Here is a 22,147-nt window from a genome sequence, read left to right on the forward strand (position 1 = left end):
TCATTGATGACATCACTCATGACATCATCCTTGTGATAGAGTGGCAGACCTCCTCTCACGCTAATATAACCTTTGATACACACATTCAAAAATACAAACTAACATTTTCAAAACAATGGACATACCAATACCAGTTACAACACACCTATTCAGTAATTCCAAGATCTACACACATATCCACTCATTCACCAACAGTCCTATACAGTCACTCAAACATGTACTCACTCATAATATGTACTCATACACATATACATCCTGTTACACACTGCCACTCATCCATAGAGTTACTCACACACATAGTCAAACATGCAAAGTATCAAACATCCATTTCCTTGCATATACAGTTATACACACACCACCACACTTACTTCTACAGAAACTTAAACATACTTACTCTCTTAAACAATCACTTTTAGAAACACATACTTATTTATACAGGAACTCTTCCAATTGCTCACTCTCACAAATGCTCACTTATATACACCAATACTCACATATACTAACATATGTAGTTACTCATAAAGACCCTATTGAGACAGTCATTCACTCACTAATACACCCATACACACACTCATTCACCCATACAGTCCTGCACACATGCTGTCTTCAACACATACAAACAGTAAGTCACTCATTCATGCATCTATGCACCAAGTAATACCCCCCACCTAACCATACAGACATTCAGACACTCATACTAATACTCGGAAAAACAACTAATAACCCATATAGACACTCATGTAGCTACCCACCAACCCATGCAGCCACTTATACACAAAGTGAGAGACTGATACAGATATTTACATATTTAAAATCACTAACCCATGTATTCACTAAGATACACTTAGTGAGTGATGTAATATGTGACGTCGTCAGCAGTGCATTGCGTGCGCGCAAGTTATAGTTAGCTGAACTAACTATAACTGGGGAATTTCTATGGTTTTGTACGAGTGAAATGTCCAACTAACTATAACGCCCCTGAAACCTATGATTTTATGTGTGAATATATATATATATATATACATACATACATACATCTATAGACACGCAGAGAGATAAGTTAATTGAATGAATTTTTGGATCACCAGCAGAGCCATAGTTGAAAATAATTTAACAATAATAATAATAAAGTACTGTTACTAAAGTTGATACATGCAACTTGATAGAGATGTGACAATTAAAGAAGACATTACTCAAAGCATTGTGCATTATCTCTGTTCTAAGGGTATCCACTTTTATTTGTATAGCACTCACAGTGCAGGCAGACACTGCAAGTTTAGAATTCTGATGGATTTTCGGATAATCTCTTGTGTGGTGTTTCAAATGTAATTGTCATTGATGCTTGGAAACAAAGAAGACATGACAATTTGATTGATGGATGTTCTCCAGTACATTTAGCTATATCACAATCAGATTGTAACCCTTCCCATTGTTTTTGCAAAATCTGTATTACTTTAATGGATTGGTTGGAGTAGAAGAGAAGAAATCAATCACACAGGTCCCTGATGTTTCTGATCATTAAGTATTGATTCAAGTTGCAGCAATGTTTGACTGTTCGTTTCCACTGCTCTGCTTTGGGCTCTTTCACTAGCTTACTAAGGAGATCCTGCGAATTTAATGAATGTGGCAATTTGAAATTTCCCTGTTGAAATAAATGTTCTGAATAACTAATATTGATATCTAACTTTAAATATTTGACAAAAATGTAGTACCTCACTTCACAATATTAGAACATTTAGTTCCTCTTTGAATGCTCCCTAAGGTGCCACTGGTTTTTCGAACTGTTTCTATGACACAATTCAAGATTTGTATTTGTATTGCAGATCAAAGTATAAAGTGCATTAAATCAAACCACTGTGATGCGTTAGTTTAAGAAGAGTAGGAATGTGCAAAATTCGTGAAACTACACAAAATGCAAATCTGATATTAAGTACTATGTTGCCAGTGTAAAGTGCGTCCTCACGTCCATTTTGGACAGGATAACGCATTTCACAGTAACAAAAATAGTGCAAAAAACACAAGTGCAGTGAAAAGAAGCTGCTTATGTTCTGCACTTTCACGTAGTTGCCATGCTATGCTATAGCATTTTACAAAACGTGGTCTAGTGGCATAGTTTTCAGAAGTTTGCATAACAAACGTAACACAAAGGGGCACATTAGTATGGCGGGCGGACTTTGTCCGCCCACCATGCAAGTGGGAAATGGGACCGCCCGCAATGCTAGCGGCGGGTCCGCACATCTTGTGGCGGGCACATCCCGCATTTTTAACATTGCGGCAGGCGGTGCTTTCAGCACCGCCCACTGCAATGCTAAAAATGCTTGTTGTGCTTTTCAATGCACAATGTGACAGGCATCTTGCGGTGCCTGCCATGTTGTACATTGAAATGCAGGGGGGTCCCATAGGTACCCCCCATGTGCAACCCCCACCCCCCAAAGTTCCTGGGGACCCGCAATGGACTCCCGCAAGAAATCCCTGCATGCCTCATTGCCGCCATGGAAAGGCATGTCACCGCCCACATCTTAATATGGCTGGCGGTGTCTAACAGACATCGCTACCATATTGATCCCTTTACCGCCCGGTCGGCTTGTCGACTGTGCGAAAAAGCAGCGGACGGTCTTTTAATCCGCTGCGGACCCCCCAGCCATGGTAATAGGGCGGGGGGGTCTTTGCAGCAAGGATGGCGGGCGGATCGCCCCCACCGGGCCGGCTGTGGCTAACGCCGGCCTGGTGGGGCGATCTGCCCGCCATCCTAATGGGGCCCAAAATGTTAGAAGATTGGCAAGATTAGCTAGCAGAACCAAAATGTTGCCCACCCTAAAGAACAGCTGACTCAATAGCAGGTAAATTGAATGGCAAATAGAAGGTAAAGTCTACCTGTAAAGTAAACATGTAATGTAGAACGCGGATGGGGATAGCATCAGATGTTTTTGTTAGAAGCTTATGGGCTACAACAGGCTGCATTTAGGAAGTGTGAAAAGGAAGAGGGGCGGCTCATAAGTATTTACAATTGCATGGACTTTAAAGGAGTTAGTAAAAATAGAGTGATAGCAGTATTTTGTCTAGGTCGCAGGGACTTCAGTTTTTGAATTTAGGGTTGTCTGTGTCGGAGAGATTCTTAACTAAGGGAGTGCTGATCAGTCTAGCTCTTTATTGTCGTGGCCAGGTGTCTCAAGTAGTTTAGATACATTAGATTATAAGGCAGGCATTCAGTTTAAAGTACATCTAGCCTCTAATGTGAAACACTGTAGTATTTCGGACATATTGTGATGTGATCACAAAAGCAGTATCCAGAAAGCAGGTGAGATACAGCAAGTAATACTACTTTTAGTGCAATAAGCCTACTTGTACAGGTACCTGGTTGTAGGGAACTGCCGTAGTTGATCATTAAAAGGAAAAGAGACTTTACCACACTGTTAAGGTCTGACTGCATTACTTCTGAGTAATATCATTTGCTATTGTGCCCAACTTGCCGTGGTCTTTATGTGCACATCCAAGTTGAACGTCCTATCAAGGGTAAAACCGACGGCTATAGGGCCTCATTTAGAGTGTGGCAAATGCAGGGAATCTTCGATAAACAAGATGTCCCACTTTGCCTCTATTCCAGTTCCCCTAATTGACTTGTTTTTGTCTGCCGTAATGTCAGCGGCCCATCTACCACAGGGTTGCTTGCACAAGAATATTGGCAAGCCCACCTTATTGAGGGTGAGTGTTCAGATTTTTCCTGCCCATGACTGCAGTTTTTCCCCACAGCTAGCTCCTAAACTTGAGGCATCACTCACAGCACACCATGGCAGTTGTTATTTTGTTTCACAGAAGCAACCCTGATTTTGGGGAAATTTTCTTCAAAATAATAACAAAGCTGAGCAGGCGGGTATGATGACATGCAAACCACCCAGCAGTGCATTCACCTGTACGTACTCTTGCCATGTCAGCAGAAGTGGTTTCAGTATACATTCTTTAGTATGGTTGTAGGGAAATTTAGAATTTATATGTGGGTACCTTCAATGCTAACAGATGCAAGACTCTCCAAGCCGAATGGCTTGTTGACCACCTGCCAAGGGCTATATGAACCTGCCAACCCTGTTGACATTAGTTGCAGTTATACTGAATGAGGCCAGTGGGGAAGCCAGATTTTGGGCTTCATTTAGGTCTATGGGGATGGAATACTCCATCACAAACGTGCCAGATAGCCTGTATTACGGTTTCCATAGAATATAATGGGATCATAATATGGGGACAGGATATCCATCATGTTTGTGACATAGTATTCCCCTCCACCAAGATCTAAATCAGGCCCTTAGACAGGAAGCTGAGAGTGAATGGGTGCAATCCAAATTACCTTAGTGGTTCGAGGGCTCAATCTGAGAAAATCCTGGCTCGTTCGTATTTGGATTGTGGATCAGCAGGTCATAAAGGAAGGTATCCGTTCCAGCAAGGTGAGACATAACGGAGTGTCAATTGCATCCTCATTAGGGAAAATACCTAGTTCATCCTTTACACCCATTGGTTTAATAGCAGAGGTGTTACAATTCTGCCTGTGTGTACTCCATATGTACTCCATATGGGATGCGGACAGAAAGAAGGGATACCCATTCATCTGGACTCATTTGCAGCCTTTAAGCTAGGATGAGAACCAGTTCAGAACACCTCAGTGATGTTCATGCCTGCTTCTAGGTCAGGGTCCATAATGCTCTCCAAGGCCCAGTCACTATAGATTTGTACACTACTAATGGATCATGTGTTCTGTATTCAGTCAGGTCATGCCGCCACTAATGTAGTGAGGTGCCAAATCCAAGATATCACCTCACATCTGTCCTTTGCAATGTCATCTGTGGTCTCATGCCTATGTCTTTAACTATTGCTTTGGTGAGCTTCTGTTATCTTCTAGCCAGCTTCTCCAGTTTTCTTTTCTTGTAATAGGTTTATTGGCGCACAAAGTGCACCCATGCAAATTTACAGCCCCTCCCTTGGCCACCACAATGTCTCCACTTTTTACACTGAGTCTAGAGAAGCCACTCTCGAATCAAGTGTGTTTCTTCTTCTCCATCACCTTTTTGAGCGGTAATCGCACATTCAAAGTTTCCATACCGTCACCCACGGCCTTCTGTATGTTGTCTACAGAAGCTCTCAGCCAGATGCCAGATGATTCCAGCGAGGCTATTCTGCACCCCCATTCCCCCTGGAAAGCAGACAAGCTAACACACAAGGTCCTGTATCTCCGTTCTACAATGAACAATTCAGTATCCAGCTTTGTTAGGCCCAGCGTGCCTCGGCAGCCATCTGTACGTCAATGCACACTACCCTCTACCTTCACTTCGGGAGGGATTGCACAGTGCCATTTCTAAACACAGTTCTTAGCATGGCCATAGCCAGGAGTATTTGTTTTGGGGGCATGTCCCCAAGGACTGCCAACATGAAGGGTAAGTTTGGTTTCGTATGTAGGATTCTAGGATTTTAAAACTTTGAAATGTCTGCAATTATAGAAAGATTGTAAATCACACAATGAATTTCCATTTGTATTTTTAACTATGGTTATATTCATTTCTTCTAATATTTTCTGAAACCCAAACTTGAATGCGCACATGTACATTATGCTATTTGCCCAGCTAACGGTCACCAAAGTACTCACATAGCTTTGTGAAGCCAAGACCTATGTGATCTGGGACGTGCCATATCACCTTTCCCAAAGTTCAAAGTTCACAATACATCATCAATTGGATAGGGGCCAATCCCACATTAGACAAAATAGTTACTGACAATGGTGGTCTATTATCAATTGCATTGATGGTGTAAATACCTTGGATGACCGCAAGAGCTACTGATATATATGATGTGCTTTTTGATGTATCATTTGTGCCACAGTACTATCCAACAGCTATCACTGGCAGTTTATTGACGATTCCACATGTCACATTGTTGTCCTGCTATATTCTGAACTGGGATAACGTCTAAATAATATAAACTGAAATATAATAATATGTAATATAACTTGAATAGTGTGTCTCGTGAGCGTCAAGCATGTATGCCGACCTGGGGACCACATCCACATAGAACCCACTAGGGTGGAATAGTCTAATTACAAAATAGAGGATTGGCAATTTACACCCTCATATATAGGTCATTTTAATATCTCTCCCGGTCAATACACTTTATGATGTGAGAGAGCTTTATACGTCTGTTTGGTAAAATTTGGGATTTTGGAGCCTTTATGAAGTTAACTGTTTTTACATGCCCACTGGGGCTTTTTGCCACTGCCCTTTATTCAAGGTTCACTAATTGAACTTGGCTTGAGGCTAGAGAAACATGTGTGAGTTCACCAGTGCACGAGTGTCCTACGGTAAAATATGCCGGCACACTCTCCCTATATATAATGATTTCATCTATGACATAGTTTATGTAAAAAAAAAAAATTTGCTAATCTGACCTATAATATGAAATGCAAATTTGCAATTGAGGATGTAGCGCTTAAGTAAATAATATGGTGTTGTATTTTGAATATTGAAATGAATTTGATTGCCATGGATATATAGAAGCAGAATCTGAAATATGTGGGTTTGATTATTGTAACAATGTTTTGAGGAAAGAAAAAGTTTGAATCTAGACATGATAATAATGTATGCATTGTTTTCTAATTTCCAGAACGGTGCTTATGTTATGCACTAGGACTTATGTCTGTTTTTTATATGTTTACACAGTGCATTATGGGTGAATTGAGCATATGTGATGTAAATCCAATGTGGTGCAATATTGTAAACAAGGTAGCGGTGAGCGACCAAAACGCTTCGATTTATCCTCTTGTTGCAAAATAAATTTTCACTCTATAAAACAGTCTGCAATGCCATGTTCGTACCTGGAATCGAGATATATCTCTGAATTACTTTTGTCTCTAATTTTTCCACAAAAAGTATGTCGATCAAGCACATTATCAGGAACAGAAGGGATATACTACGAGTTGAACCTGATTTTGGAACATTATTTAATGATCTTCCACAATTTGCTGATGAGCGTACCAGGTATTTGAAAGAACTCATCACTCATTAAAGTATCACTGTTGTGACCACAAGATATGCAGGGACCAACCCTTGCTATAACTGTATACATTGCAATAATGTTATCACTGGCCCAATATTTTATCATCCACATATAAGGGACTACCGTCAGGCTGTTACAGCAAACTCATTGTAGTACTAACAATTGTGCATATTTCTTGAAGTGCCCTTGTGGGCTACTATATAGAGGAATGAATGAAAGATGTCTGAAAGAAAGATCTAACTATGCATCACCAAACAGAAAAGCCACATCCATCATCATTCGGGAGGTCTGTCATTGTGGTACACTTCAACAAATTCAATCATAACATTTCTTAAATTTCAAGCCATTGAGTAGATTATAATCCTCATATTATGATTCACAGAAAAAGATTGCCACAGAGAGAGCTTTATTGGATTAAAAGTCACATTAATTGTCATACTAACGCACAAAATAAAACCCCCAAAATACAATCTAACTGCTTGCAGTACAACATTCTTAGCAGGACATGAGAAGTGACCATCAAGAGCAAACTTGAGGCCCCTAATTTAATATATAAATAAGAGTGTCTGGGCTCCACTCGCTGCCCCCTTCCCTCCCTACCCAATGGCTACGGCCTGGGTTCTTGGTGTCCGCTCATATGATTAGGCTGTAGCTCATGCATTCAACAACTGTGGCATGAGTCGGGGCATTAGTGTGGTTTTGAAGCCTGATCCAAGGATGTCTGCTGTCCCCTTTTGCTTACCCACGCCCTCAATGTTATTTTATTAAAAGGCAGTTGCTTCTTGCATGTGACAAATTTAGATTGTCGATCTTGGGTGTTCAAAATTACATTCCTAAGTGATTCCTCTCTAAGGCAAGCAGTGCCATTCTTTGTCTTAAGAGAGCTGTACACAATGTCCGAAACCGGTCATGCAGTAGTGTCATCTTGGAACACCAAATACTTCCTAACTATATTAGCAAGTACCCTATGAACCACCACATTGTTAATTGCTAAGCTTTCTGAACCCACTGCTCTTTACCCAGAAAACACTTTGCTGTTGAGTCTCTTGCAAATAACACAGTTCTAAATTTCACACGGTCAAGATATGATACAGAAGCATTCTATGTATATACATGGAGTATAGTATTCATGATAACAGAGAGAGTTCTCTAATTAAAGTAGGCATGCATTTAATTACTTTTTCTCTCCACCATCATCCTAAACCACAATATATTCCTTGGACCAGTTTCTCATTCATCACATTTTTTACTACCCTCTTTTCGTATCAACCACCCAGAATCTATGGAGAATTAGCACTGCTGGAAACTTGCAGTCATCCTCCCTCCCTCTGTAACAACTGCACTGACATGCAGTTGTGTGGAGACTCAGTCCTGAGGCCAGAAGAGTAGCATGTCCTGTAAAGACTCAAGTGAAAAGAAAAGAAAAACACAAAGGAGGAATGCCGGAAAATCATATCCTCTATTGTCTTCATCATAGTTATGTGTCCCACAAACATTTTGCTCAGTGTATGCCATCGGCATGTAAAGGATCTGACTGATTGGTCCTTGAACTTCTGAGAGTGCTTTAATATCTGAAATCAAACCTGCTCACAGAACCTGCAGCCTCGAGTTCTGAACCATTTTTGCCTGGTCCCCCTCCTGCTTCAGGTTTGGAATTAGCTGATAATATTCTTCAAGACACTGCACAGTCTTTTTTATTTGATTTTATATTGAGAGCCATCATAGCAACAAAAGCACCAAATCATCATACACATTCATCAGCACTTAAACACATACACAGACCATATTTCATAACACTATAAATCCATAAAAAAGTCAACCTTAAAATTACACATTTCAAAAATAGACATTGCCGAGTCTTGATCGTCAGATCTCAGAACATCCCCATTGAAATGGCATCGCAAAGAAGACATTTGTTGCAAATGCTCTCATCTTCAGCATGAATCCAAAATTAGCGGTATTTCCCTGAATTGGGCTTGCCCATCATTGCACTAGAAATTCTATCTATGCTTTTGTTAATAAACACCTCTCTTAAAAGGTTGTAGTAATTTGTAGCTTGGAAACAAGTTCCACACAGTGTCCTGCACGTCCTGATAGCCAGATGCATTACAAAAGCTTCCTTAGCTATCATCTGGCATCTTCATTTACTCCCCTTTAACAACATTGCAGAAAATGTTACAATGGCTTCAGTTACCCCTTTCACATTCATTAAAGCTGTCCCAACTCTAGAGGTGCTGGAAGGTTCCTGGATATACTCTGTAGTACTTTGTCGAACCATTTCTTAGTGACAACATTGATCAAACCTTCCAAGACCTCCCTGAATTCTTTCACACACACTCCTGAGACCATTTAAAGACCATTCAGGTCTTAAACTACATCTGATGTGAGCTGTTCTTCTGCATGGGTATTTCAACGTTGGTGGACAACTGTCCCACGCCCAGGAAGGACATGAAATATTCTTTGCTACCAGATCTGGAGCATCATTAATTAAAGTCAACAATACGTTCAATTGCACATGGACCATGCATATAATATGCCCTAGCAATTCAATTGCCTGTGGCCTGAATATACAGATCTCCTCTCTAAAAGTAAGTTCACTATTAGGTCTTTAACCCCTTTATCAAGCAGACGGTTTGGCCACTGACCTTTCTTCTGAAAACCAGGTTGTTAACCTGAAAATGTTTCACCCTTTCTGCATCCACGTTACTAATCAGCCTGTTGCTTGAAATGTTTACTGCCACGCTTATGGTCTACACGCAGTGTGAATTCACAATCGATGAGCATGTACACATGGGCGCTCCGAATAGTCAGGTCATCACAGAGTTTATTGTTGGACTTTAACACTTGCACATCCCTTTGTCATTCAGTTTCTGCTCTTTCCTCATTGTGGCTGGCAGTTTTTGCACTTTGATTCTTAGCACCTCTATCAGCATGATCTCTTTTTATTTACGATGTCTCATTCTTTTTACTCAGTTCCTCTCTGACCTCCTCAATACTGTGCTTCCAAAGACGTTTTGCTCATTTGCTCTTTAAAATATTTATTTGTGTTTGCTCATGCTTCACCGAAATGCTGTGGGTTACACCAACAAAACAAACGTCAACTGATAGTCTTTTTCGTTGTATATTAATGTAATCTTCATGTCCAAGTGTGGAGCAACACTTGCATCAACATTAGAAAGTTTCATATTGTTATGTTCATGAATAAACGGTGATTAACAGTGGTATTACCTTATTGTTTACGTATTGTTGCAATTTATTGAAGTTTATGAGGACTGATTAACTCCATAGTGCTCGGGCATCGAGTTGTGCGTTCTGGATCTGGTTCAACTTTGGGTGGACTTTCTTATGATACAGGCACAGACAGGACTCTTTCCAGAAATGCACACGTTCTATGTTTACACTATCGATGTTTTTGGTTTCTTATTGATAAATAGCTTAACCGGGTACATTCTAATATCCATTGTGTAGATTGGTAGGTCCGGGCCACTACCCCGAGGCGCTAAGAATCTTGTGTACTGATATCCGCAGAGTAATGGTTTTTGGCCTCTCAAGATTTTGGTATGCACAATGGATAAGGCGTGGGCACGAAGCACTTTACTCCTCCTATTATGTTGTACCCTGCATTTGCAAATTTGTTTTATGGCAAGGCCTTTTTAACATATTTATTGGATACTGTTTTTTATCCTCTTTTATCTACTTGCGCTGCTACTTTTTGGATCCATGTGATCGAAATAAAGGTATTGATGATGATAACAGTATTTACAATTATGGTACCCAGAATTACAGCATATGTCTGACATGTCGATGCAGTCAGCAGTCTACGATTGGAAAAGTGCACCTTACTTTTTTTGGCACAGCATGATGTTCCTTTGCAAGTCCTCCAGCTCCTTCTTGGCCAGATCCAGCTGCACTAGTGGGGAAGATCTGGAGGTCCTCAGCGCCAACACATCAGCTTCCTTCTGGGCCACGTAAAGTTGAAGACTTCTCAAATCTTCATCTTTCTTCATAAGTTCTGTGTTCAGCCGGAAGAGCCTAAGCGGGCAAAAGAAAGAGTCAGAAACACTGAGGAAACGAGACTGCAGAATAAGACCTATAGATTTAACAATTAGAAAGATTTATTTTATATTTGCTTGTCGTGCGCTCAGGTTTGGAGGTACCGTGTTTTATGTAGTGGCTGTCGGTGCTATGTGTGCGGGGTGTGTATGTGGGGTGTGTGATGTGCATGTGTGTCTAATACTATGGATTGATTAAACTGGATAAATATGTGCCTTAAGGCAAAATGGCGGGAGCTTGACAATTAATTATTTATTCATTTATTTGGTGTGAACATAACCAGTTGGGCAACATGTCACTTTAATAACATCTAGCATAAACATATAACAAAAGATACATTAGAAATCATAAAGATAAGTACTGAACCAGTCATTCTTGAAGGTGAAACTCGCAATGGCAAAGCCAATAAGTATGATGATTGTATGGCATACAGATCAGGTCTGCACATGGCATACCTTTTAGCGCTTTAGTATAATGGGGAAACCCTGTGTCCCTCAGAACCTGACGATAGTTGATAGGTGCTACAATGTGTTCTGTTGGGTCATTCAATTGCTTAGTTAAATGATAATAATTCAAAGTCAATCACAGCAAAAATCGAAAAAATAGAAGGATAAGTCATAGAGACACCACACACAAGATATACTTAATATGTATCACATTTATAAATCACTTGAATGTATCACGTTGTATAGAGCTGCTAGACAAATAATTTACAGGACAGACCACATCAATCAAGGGACTAACATAACATGAATTGTGACAATATGCAGTACATATTTACAGAACCTACAATTACAAATGGAATTTGGAAAGGACGGAATTCCACAATTTTTGTCTTTATGTTTTTTATAATTCCATTTATAATTGTAAGTTCTGTAAATATGTACTGAATATTGTCACATTTCATGTTATGTTAGTCCCTTGATTGATGTGGTTTGTCCTCTAATTTATCCAATATATTGCGTTCAAGTGAAATATAAATACATATTAAGTATCTCTTGTGTGTGATGTGCCTTACGATAAAGGGTCAGCCAAAATTTTCTCTAGAGTGCCCGGCCCAACTCCTTCTCAACTACAAATATTGGGCAAAGAAAACAGAAACTGTGGATGTGCCCTAGGGCTGAGAGAGCAATTTAGAGGACAGTTTTATACTACTGGCATACACAGGTATCTTTCCCTGAGTCTCCCTAGGAATAGTGACCAAACATATTATCCTCCAAAAAGTTGTGGGACACAATAACTCACATGTTGCCACCCTCCTCGTGCCACAACCTCACTCATAATGAGCAGGGTTCCTGTTGGTATCCCATTGACGGACAGACTTACGATATGACCAACAACAAAGTCTCCTGCTCAACCAAACAAAGTAGAGATTCTAAAAGTTACACATGATTCAAGAACCTCAATGCTGAAGAAAAATGAAAAAATTATCATTGAGGTCTCCAATTAGCCTGCTCTGAATTTTATAATGTGACAGGAGGTACCCACAAGAAAGGGGAAGGTTCACATCCAGATAAGGATGGTGAGAGAACTGTAAGTACACACAATGAAGGTGCTAGACAGTGCAGAAATATTGGAATTTAGAGTGGAGGACACTGCAACATTATCTGAGAATTGGGCCTGCCAGAAGAAGTCAAGGGACCTCATACAGTGCAGCTCCTGGAGGAATGAATCGAAACAGTGCTGTTTCTGGCCATCTTGGGGAAGATGGCAGAATGTTTTCCGAAGAGCTATAGAATCATGGGACTGGTCAGAGGGATAAGGCTTGTAATAAAGAGACACCCTTCCAGCCTAACCAGAATAAGTGGATCTAGAGACAAAATTAGGCACAACTGGCAGTTGCTTAAAGAAGGTACAACACTGCAACGGTATAAGGTAGACAATGTTGTGCTGTCAGTTCCATTGCTACATCTAGGTAAGAGACAACTAGGACCAACATCAATAGACCCCAAGCAATCAACAAGTGTGGTACCATGCAAGGCGGCTGAAACAGTTCATGTTGTACAACAGGCCTGTAGTGAACAACAACTCTTGGCCTCCATAAACTCGGGAATGACTGGACTCTGATGTGCCATATAGTTGTCACATATGTTGTAGGGGACAGGATGTAACACCAAACAGGTATCCAGAAAAGTTAGCCTTAAACTGGAAACATACAGTTAAAGACATGGAATAGCTTCACAAAATGTAAGGAAATGCTTGAAAGTGCCCGAGATGCATGTGTGAGAGCTGCAATCGTGCATACGACAAGAGATTGTGTGGCAAAATAAACGTCTTGGCATTAAGTACTGCAAAACGTTTAAAAACTATTACAAAAAATAGACTATGGGATGGCTACAGCTAGCCAATTCCACATCCTGAACAACAGGGGTGCTTCATAAACTTGGCAATGTACCGAACTGGTAGGCATGCAGGACTCTCAACTCTTGTGCAAAGTTCAAAAGCAAGCATCCTACAGAACCATTATACATTAGAACATTGGAATGTTGAGCACTCCATTGAAGACAATGGAGTGCTCCAGGCTTTTAATAGATGGTAGAAGCTCGGAGCATCAACATTCCAATGTTTGTTCACAGCTGTTGCTGTGAACAAACGTATCACGGAGTCCAAGGGGATTGCAACCCCTCAGGTTCCATGAAGCCTATGTTTTAAAAATTAGAACATTCTGCCCTTTAGGGGCAAAATGTTCTAATAGCCTTAGAGCCTTCCATAGCAGGCTCTAACAGCCAGTAAAGGCCTGCTCCCTTGTTAAAGAACTGAGCCGAAAGAACCTGCTACGTCGGGCTTTAAGGATATAGTACATCATTACAATGCTAATCCTAACGGCCCGGAAGTACTGGACAGCTAACTCACAGTTGACACTTTATCTGGATAAATTGACAAATGGTGAGTTATTGGTCTTGACAAGGAACAGAGCATCCCCAGACAGTTTTCCTTCCTAAACAGCGGACAATGTGATGAAAGTGGCAGCATGAAAGTTTTACCCACTGCTTGAGTAATGCTGATGCTGGCTGAACAGATGGGATATAAACTGAGAAATGGACAAGGGACCAATCAACATAGAAATATGGACCCTTGGTTACCTGGTCGTTGATGCGACTAACTCAGTGCTATGAATTAGTGGAATATTTTATTGGCTTTATTTTATGAAGACACGGCATACATAGGTTCTGGCACTTTCTCTAGTGTGTGATGCTATATGTTGTGTTTTTGTTTGATTAACCAATACAAATATTTAAAGGAAAACATGGGTGAGTGATCTTTCATCGTTTTCCCCTCTGCAACCCATTGAATGCATATATTTTGCTACTTAGACTTACCAACTAAGTTATAGCGATGCTGGTGAATGTTGGATGGCTACAGAAACAAAGTATTTTTCAGCGAATATATGACATAAACCATAGGAGTATTCAAACGAAAGATTATATTTTCAATCCAATTTCCTTACACGTATGAGAGAGGACGGTTCCAAAAATTATGCATGGAATTATACACAATTAGAAAGGTTACCTGTCCTGATATTCTGTTGCCAGTTGTGAATTCTGATGGCTACTGATTTCCACTCGAGATCTGTCTCTGCTGCTCAGATCCAACTGCTCCCGGAGTTCATTGATCTCCTGGTCATACATGTTTCGGGCAGCGATGACTTCTTCCTCTAAACGATGAATCCGAGACGACGAATCTGTCTACAGGAAGAAAATCAAGGCGTTATTTACTTTTCCCAGGTTCTATTCTTACAGTTACAACCAATAAAACACCCATACCTTCACACATATGAAGGGCAGTGTTGGACCCGGTCCTTTGGGCAGGTTCACCCCGTGACTTTTTGCTTTTTCCTAGCCTGTTTTTGGAACCTGGGTTGGTGATTTTAGGCCTCTGCGCACTTTTTCACTGTGGTACAGTGTAAAGTGCGTGTGCTTTCTGTGTATGGATGGTGAGCGCCCTGCCCTCCCATAGGAATGAATGGGAAATATGTATGCCCATGGTAGATTCCTGATGCGTGGGGAGTGCAGGGCGAGTTTGATATGTATGAACTCGTGAGAATGAATGCTGTAGAATGGTGTATGCGGCATGGCTGTATCTAGTCCAGAAGCGCCACTTTTAGAAGTTGGCATAATTGTGTAGTGAGTCTGCTAGCACGGGATTGGCTGATGGGCCTGGCCCAGGCATGCCTGGGCCTGTTGGTAGATGGACTGTCTGGAGGAGGGGGGTCTGAGTCAAGCCGTAGATGAAAGGCCCCCATCCGCTGTTAGGAAGGAGTGGAAAGAGCTCTGGTGGTGCCAGGCTGTGTCTGTCGGCCCACCCTGGATGACTCTCCCTCCCGATGGCCCCCTGTCACCTCTGACCTGAGGCTGACAGGAGAGGGAAACCAGATACTCCCAGAGCTTAGGGTTCGCCTACACAAAGACTTCTAAAGACTTCAAAGCCTTTTCTGTGTATAAGAAGGGGCTCTGCCCCTTCCAAAAGGTTCTTGTCTTGTTCTTACTTCGGACTGGAATCTACCAGGGGCGGGCGCTGCCCAGCCCCTGGATGCCTGGACCTCTGGGGGACCCCTCTGCCTGTCCTGGAAGGATGGGGGACTTTGCTTTACCCTGGAGGGACTTTGCTGCATCCCCCTGAAGGACTTGGCTGGACTTGTCCCTGTAGCGCTGAGGGAGCGCTTCATCTGCATCTAGCGCTGAGAGAGCGCTTTATTGCCCTTCTAGCGCTGGGAGCGCTGGATTTGTCCTTCATAGCGCTGAGAGCGCTTTATTTCCTGCCCATGGCGCTTTGGTTGCACTTCTAGTGCTGGAGCGCTTTGTGTGCCTCTATAGCGCTTGGAAGCGCGTTGCTGCTGGAGGCCGGCGGCGGATCGGCGCGGGAGCCCACTCCGCTTATTTTTCCGACTTGGATTTGCCCAATTGTTTATTTGATTTACGAGTGCCCACCTCGCGATTTCTGCCCGCCTGCCTGCCTAGCGAGGGCCGCCGCGCTGCCCACGGCGACCCGGAAGTACCTGGCCGGCCGGCCAATCCCAGCGCGGCCGGCCGGAAGTCCCGCCCCTGAGCCTGTGAGGCGGGAGGAAGAGGAGGAAGGCGCGGGGAGATGGCGGCCGATGCCGAGAGGGGAGAGCCTGGGGGCCCGAGGCGCATTGTCGGCGCCTGCCCCAGGAAGACAGAGGAGCCGCCCCGTGAGCCCCGGTGAGTCTGGGCTGAGGGCGGGCCGAGTGGGGCTGTGCCTGGGAGGTCCCCCTTCGTCAGAGCGGCCCCGTAGGGCAGCGGGCCGCTCCAACGTGCACAGAGCCCGGAGGGGCTCCCCGCCTCATTTTTGTATTTGGAGCCCTGAGAGGCTCTGGGGGCATTTTGAGAAGTTAGAGTCCCCCGTAGGGGACTCCACCGTGACGAGGCCTTCAAGGGCGGCCCCAGTTGATAGTGGGTCGCCCCAACGCTTGGAGAATCCAGGGAGGCTCCAGGGGGCATGTTGCTTTAGAGCCAGTGTGGCTCCCACGTTTGACCAGTGTTGGCCAGAGCCTGTGTGGCCCCAACGTGCGCAGTGTTTGTTTTAGAGCCTGTGCGGCTCAGGTGGCGCAGATTTGTTCTAGGGGCTACTGAGAGCCCTGCCACAGCTTTTGGTACACAGTTGCCCAGCACTTCGTGGGCAGCTGCCACGTTTAGGCTTTTTGGTACTTTGAGACTGGCGCTGCATGGCAACGCACCCTGACACTGAGACTCAGGGCGTCTGAGCCCCAACAAGGCCAGTTGGCCTAGGGACTGCCACAGGTGGTGGCTTATGTGAGTCTTTGCGCAATGATATGGTTCTTGCACCTCTGAATGTGTTCTCTTGCATCATGTGTTATTCCTGCACCTCTGAATGTTTTTAGACATCATGTGATTCTTGCGCTATTGTATTGCTCTGGCACCTCTGAATGTTTTTATGCATTATGTGTCTTTCTTTTCCTGCGCTGCACCTCTGAATGTTTAGTCATCATGTGTCTTCTTGCGCTGCACCCCTGAATGTATTTTATTGCATCATGTGCCTTATTCTTAACCCCGCTGAATGTGTAGGTTTATGCATTATGTGTTTTTCTTTACTACTCCTCTGAATGTGTTTCATACATCATGGGTAATGTGTTCTTTCTTAGACCCCTAAATGCTGTGTGATACTTAGGTGGTTGTTCTTTTTAGTACAGGTGGTCCTAGTGAGGTCCTGGTCCCCTGCGTGACAGTCTCCCAAGGAGTTTAGGGTTGCGTAGGTGGTACTTACCTGTTCCCAGTAGTTACTGGATGTGATCTATAACTGTTACCTTGTGTTACAGTGAAGTTTATATACTTTTATTCTAATTTCTGACAAGTATTTCTATATCTGCAAAGTGTTGATTCAGACAGTGGCCCATGTGGCCCTGTCTTGTAAATAATCCCTTGTGAATCTTGCCGTGCCAGTTGGCACAATGTACATGTGTAATTTCTATCTGATATGTTTTGACAATACAAAAGTTATTTTAATATAACCTTGTGTGGAGTCTCTTTTGTGGTGTACCTAGTATGTTGTTGCTGTTGTGCGCTGACGCAAATGCTTTACACATCGCCTCCGAGTTTAGCCTAGACTGCCCGCGCCATGCTACCTAGAGGGCGAGCAGGGGTTATCTTGGCGTGTGACTTCCTTGCCCTGACTGGAATGGTGGTTTCTGCCTGGCTTTGGCATCAGCCTTAGCCTACCAGAAATAGCCGGTTTCCAACAGGCAGGCATAATTTAGTGGCTATCATGGGCAGCAGCTATGACAGGTTTGTGATCCTTGGTACACTTAGTAATGCCCCGGTGACCCCCGGCTCTGAGGTCGAAAAGGCCACACAAAGCACAGAAGTGAACAAACAGCCGTATTTACATTCTGTAGTTCCCATCCACTGTCCCACCAGCAGTCCTCCAGCAGCAAAAAGGAGTGGGATCTCCCACACACTTTCTCCCTTCTCTAGTCACCCAGAAATAAACTGTTTGGTGAAGAGGGCATGAAGGGTGAGTGTTAGACCTGTCAGCCCTAGGGTGGTCTTTCCTGGTGATTTTTTTGCCCTGGCCTCATTTTTTGCACCTATTTTTTTGTTGGCCCTTAGGTCTTCGGGCACCTTTTCACAGCTAACCTATGTTAGGGTGCAGGTGCTCTCTACTTTCAACATGGCTGCCACTGGCCCCTGCTACTGCAGCGTGGTCTTTTTACTGTAGCACCCTAGTTGCCAGGAGCAGGCTGGGTCCCCATACATTGTTGCAACACCAGCCACCCAGCCCTGTCCATAGTTAGAGTGGGGAAGCTCCTGGAACCTTCCAGAAGGAAGGCGGACCTGACTTTTCCCGCCTTAGAGAGTGGTCACCTGACCTGGGCATATATAAGCCAGGGAGGGAACTTTTTCCAGTCTGTTGGGGCATCACTGACCTGGGGAACCCACGCAGGAGTTTTAGGCGGGAGGGCCTAGTGAGGAACCTATGCTACTGGGAGTGACAGGATTTAGGTGCTGCCTCTTAAGCTCAGTGAGGTGTCCAAAGCTAGCCCCCTGATCTGGCCCAGTGGTAGGGAACCCCAGGGCCCATCTGCAGTGACTGAGGAGAAATTCTTCAAGCCTTCGACTCATTCACCCCCCCCCCCCCTTCAACTTCAAGAAACAAGCAACTAAGGGCGCAGAACCATCCAAGCGCCAAGAAACCTACTTCATGAGATCAGGTACTGGACTGAGCTGCCCTGCGCATTCCCTGCCTTCCGCTGGGCCTACCTGTCTCCCCCTGTCTGAACTGAATGACAAGCGCTATAAATTGCCCCATCCTGCCTGCAGATCCGACTGACTAACTTGTGGAGCACTGTAATCTGCCCTCCTGCCCAGCACTGTGTCAGATCATGCCTGCCCTGTCAGGAATCGTCGAAATTGCCTTCATGCCCTGCCGGCGCCTAGCGCTGAGAAGCGCCGCCAAGCGCTGTACCTGGCCGCCTGGGGAAGCCCCCTCGTCACCGCGGCATAAGCGCCGCCCACGCGACGCCTCTGAGGCCCTGCCGGCCCGCCCTGGGGCTGCCCACCTTTGCGCTGTGTCCAGCGCCATGTTAGCCCCCTCGGCGGCCCTCGGTGCCAGGAGATGGCCGCCGCATTGAAACTGACAGGCCGCGCTAGGCCTGAAGCCTACTTGGAGCCCGTCACGTGAGCGGGAGCGCCGCCGCGTCATCGGCCGCGCCCCCGCCCCAGCTGCCTCGCCATTGGCTGTTCCCACCGGGCCCCGCTGACACGGCCCGGCGCTTGGGGAAAGCCGTGTCTCCCCTCCGAGGGGGACGTGGAGCCAGAGAGCCCCCGGTGGAGCCTTCCCCCCTGATCTCGCTCTTGCCCCGGCGCCTGGTGCCCGAAGCCAATCCGGCACAGCGCTGGGCCGAGTGAGGCCCTGGAAGGGTCGAACACCCCTTTCCCTCACCATTGACTACGCAAGGGCCCCGGAGGGCCGAAGAATAGAGGTAACCCCCTGGGGAGGAGGGCGGTAGGCCGAGTGAGGCCCGAGGTCGCCCCTCCCCCGGGGTTAACTGTGACTGGCCCTGTTGGCCCCCTTTCTGAATGTGCCTCATTGCATTATTCTTCGCGAGCCATATTTACAAGCCTGCATTATTCTTCGTGAGCCATATTTACAAGCCTGCATTATTCTTCGTGAGCCATGTTTACAAGCCTGCAAGACTGAAAGTGTACCATGTTTACAAGCCTGTTAATGAGGGGGAGAGTCGCTTCACTGTACTGAATTTTCTTGCAGAGGTGGACTTCCATAACACTTTTGATGCTCTGATCTGGGTCGCAGTCGGCCCATATTCACAAGAAGAAAGGCTTGTCACAAACGACTAAAGGCTGTGTTCTTTAAAGTTCTTTGTTAGACTGATAAGTACTTGCTGATATGTTTTATTCCTTTATTAGGTCTCGCCTGTCGATGCGCATGCGCATCGAGCAAGCGAGACTATAGGGGCTCATCCACTCTTTATCCACACTGCAAGGAATCGTGGCGATTCCTTGCAGTGCCCGTGACTTTTAAGGTCAATGCGCATGCGCATTAAGCTTATGCGCATGCGCATTGACCTTAAAAGTCACGGGCGCGTGCATGTCCGTCTTTGTTTACCCGCTCCGCCCCCTCCCGCCGTGTCGCCTTGCCTACTCTCTGAGACAGCCTCCCCCAGCTCCGCCCCCTCACTACTTGATTGCACGGCCGCTAGGCCGTGCCTCCCCTACTCTCCTCCCCCCTCCTCCCCTGCCTGCCTGCCGCTAGGCCGTGCCTCCCCTACTCTCCTCCCCCCTCCTCCTCCTACTCTCCTCCCCTGCCGTGTCGCATTTCTCCTCCCCCCTCCCCTCTCCTCCGTCCGTCCGTCTTGTTATTTCATGTCGATTTCTAGTGAGCCATGTGGATTTTAGTAGCATGCTAGCTCTAAAGTATGACAAAACATAACTTTGCTGCCAGCTAAAGAATGGTTTCCTCTCAGTGGGCCTGACCAGGGTCTGATGCTGTGCAGATGTGCGGCCAGGCCTGACTGTAAAAGTTATAAACATTGTCATAACATTGTTCGACTTCTCGAGTATTCCAAAATGGCGAGCGGATGATGCACCGGCGGTGCGGCCTTCTCCAGACAGCGTCCCGTGCCAGGGTCGAAACAGGCATTTATTTAAGCGCCAGTATGCAGGCAAGTGTTTTGCAGTGGTCTCCCTCATGTACTGCTCTTCCCCCTCCGTCATGCTCTGTGTTGCTCTCCCGCATGTACTTCTCGTCCCCCTCCACCATGCTCGGTGTTGCTCTCCCGCATGTACTTCTCTTCCCCCTCTGCCATGCGACATGTTGCTCACCCATGTGCTTCTCCCTCACCGGCCTCAGTGATGCGCTGCTTGACCTGGGCTTTGCCTGCTCCCGTTCCTCACCTGCCTCAGTAATGCGCTGCTGGAACTCCTGTGCCTCACCTCCTCCAGGTTGCTTTCTTGCCAGTAGTATTCCTTGCCTGCTTCATGTTTCGCTCGTCAGTTTGCTTTATTCCACCCCTCACTGCTCGGTCACCCGTTTGCTTTACAACACCCCCCAGCCCTGCTATGTTGCTTCTGTCCCAGTGGTCTCTCCTGCCAAACCAGTGTTACATTCCCTCACCCACTTAAAAAAATTCACACTTCAACCAATTCAATTCCAATCAGCTCCGCCCCCTCCCCTTCCCGCCGTGTCGCATTTCTCCTCCCCCCTCCCCTCTCTTCCCTCCGTCTTCAGTAGAAATCGTGGCTGTAGAATCAAATAAGCTTTATTGCAAAAAGACTTCCCGTGTCCAAACAATGTTACAATCACTTGAGGTATTGAGGCGGGGATTTGCAAATTGATGCTAACAGCCGAAGAGTCAGTCTTGAAGGATCTGACTGGTACAGGTATTCAGTCTGCACGGCACCCCACCCCCGCATTGTCCAAAGTTGCCAAGTTTTCAGTCTTAAGTGTGACATTTGCACGTTTTCAGTGTGCTCCTGTGTGATATTTCATTGCCTTATAGTCTGTGTCACTTTCTAATGGCGAGTAAAGCGGTTATGTCCGTGTAGAGAAACGTTGCACAGTTATGGTATAGAAATAGTCTTGAAACAATTGCAAACTCTTTAAACGCTTATGCTGTAACACAAATTACTTTCCTTTACGGACATGATCGCCATGAAACAATAGTGGTGTTATTTATAATAATATAGATGTATTTTATTGGTATATCTCCAGTTTGTTTAAACTGTGTGTTATTTTCATAAGCTACATCAGTTCTATTCAGTGATGAAAAATTATCATTCTCAGTATTCATCTGGACATGAAATGCAGCTGTGCAAACTTAAAATAACTCTGTGGGGGTGTGTTCTTGGAGGGGAAGGGGCTCATGCTAAGTATTGCCTGAGAGGCACTTATGCACACATCAAGCCTCTTTACATTCACCCCCAAAATCTTGCTAAACCCTACGATCGTCAGGTTTTTAGGTCTCGCCTCAACCCCTCACCCTCAACCCCTCACTCACCCTCACTCTCACTCATCCTCACTCACCCTCAACCCCTCACCCTCACTCACCCTCACCTCCTCACCCTCA

General features: G+C 44.9%; 1 protein-coding gene across 1 annotated transcript in view; it reads right to left on the bottom strand.

Moving 5' to 3' along the window:
- The window catches only part of LMNTD1 (lamin tail domain containing 1), a 1,426,354-nt gene that overhangs the window by 1,262,008 nt on the left and 142,199 nt on the right, over positions 1–22,147 (bottom strand). Inside the window, exons 3-4 of the mRNA XM_078647754.1 lie at positions 14,596–14,771; positions 10,876–11,064 (exon numbers count right to left, since the gene is read on the bottom strand). Coding sequence (XP_078503880.1) covers positions 10,876–11,064; positions 14,596–14,771 — 365 coding nt within the window. The remainder of the gene's footprint in view (positions 1–10,875; positions 11,065–14,595; positions 14,772–22,147) is intronic.

The sequence above is a fragment of the Lissotriton helveticus genome, chromosome 1_1 (genome assembly GCF_964261635.1).
Source record: "Lissotriton helveticus chromosome 1_1, aLisHel1.1, whole genome shotgun sequence".
NCBI lineage: Eukaryota > Metazoa > Chordata > Amphibia > Caudata > Salamandridae > Lissotriton > Lissotriton helveticus.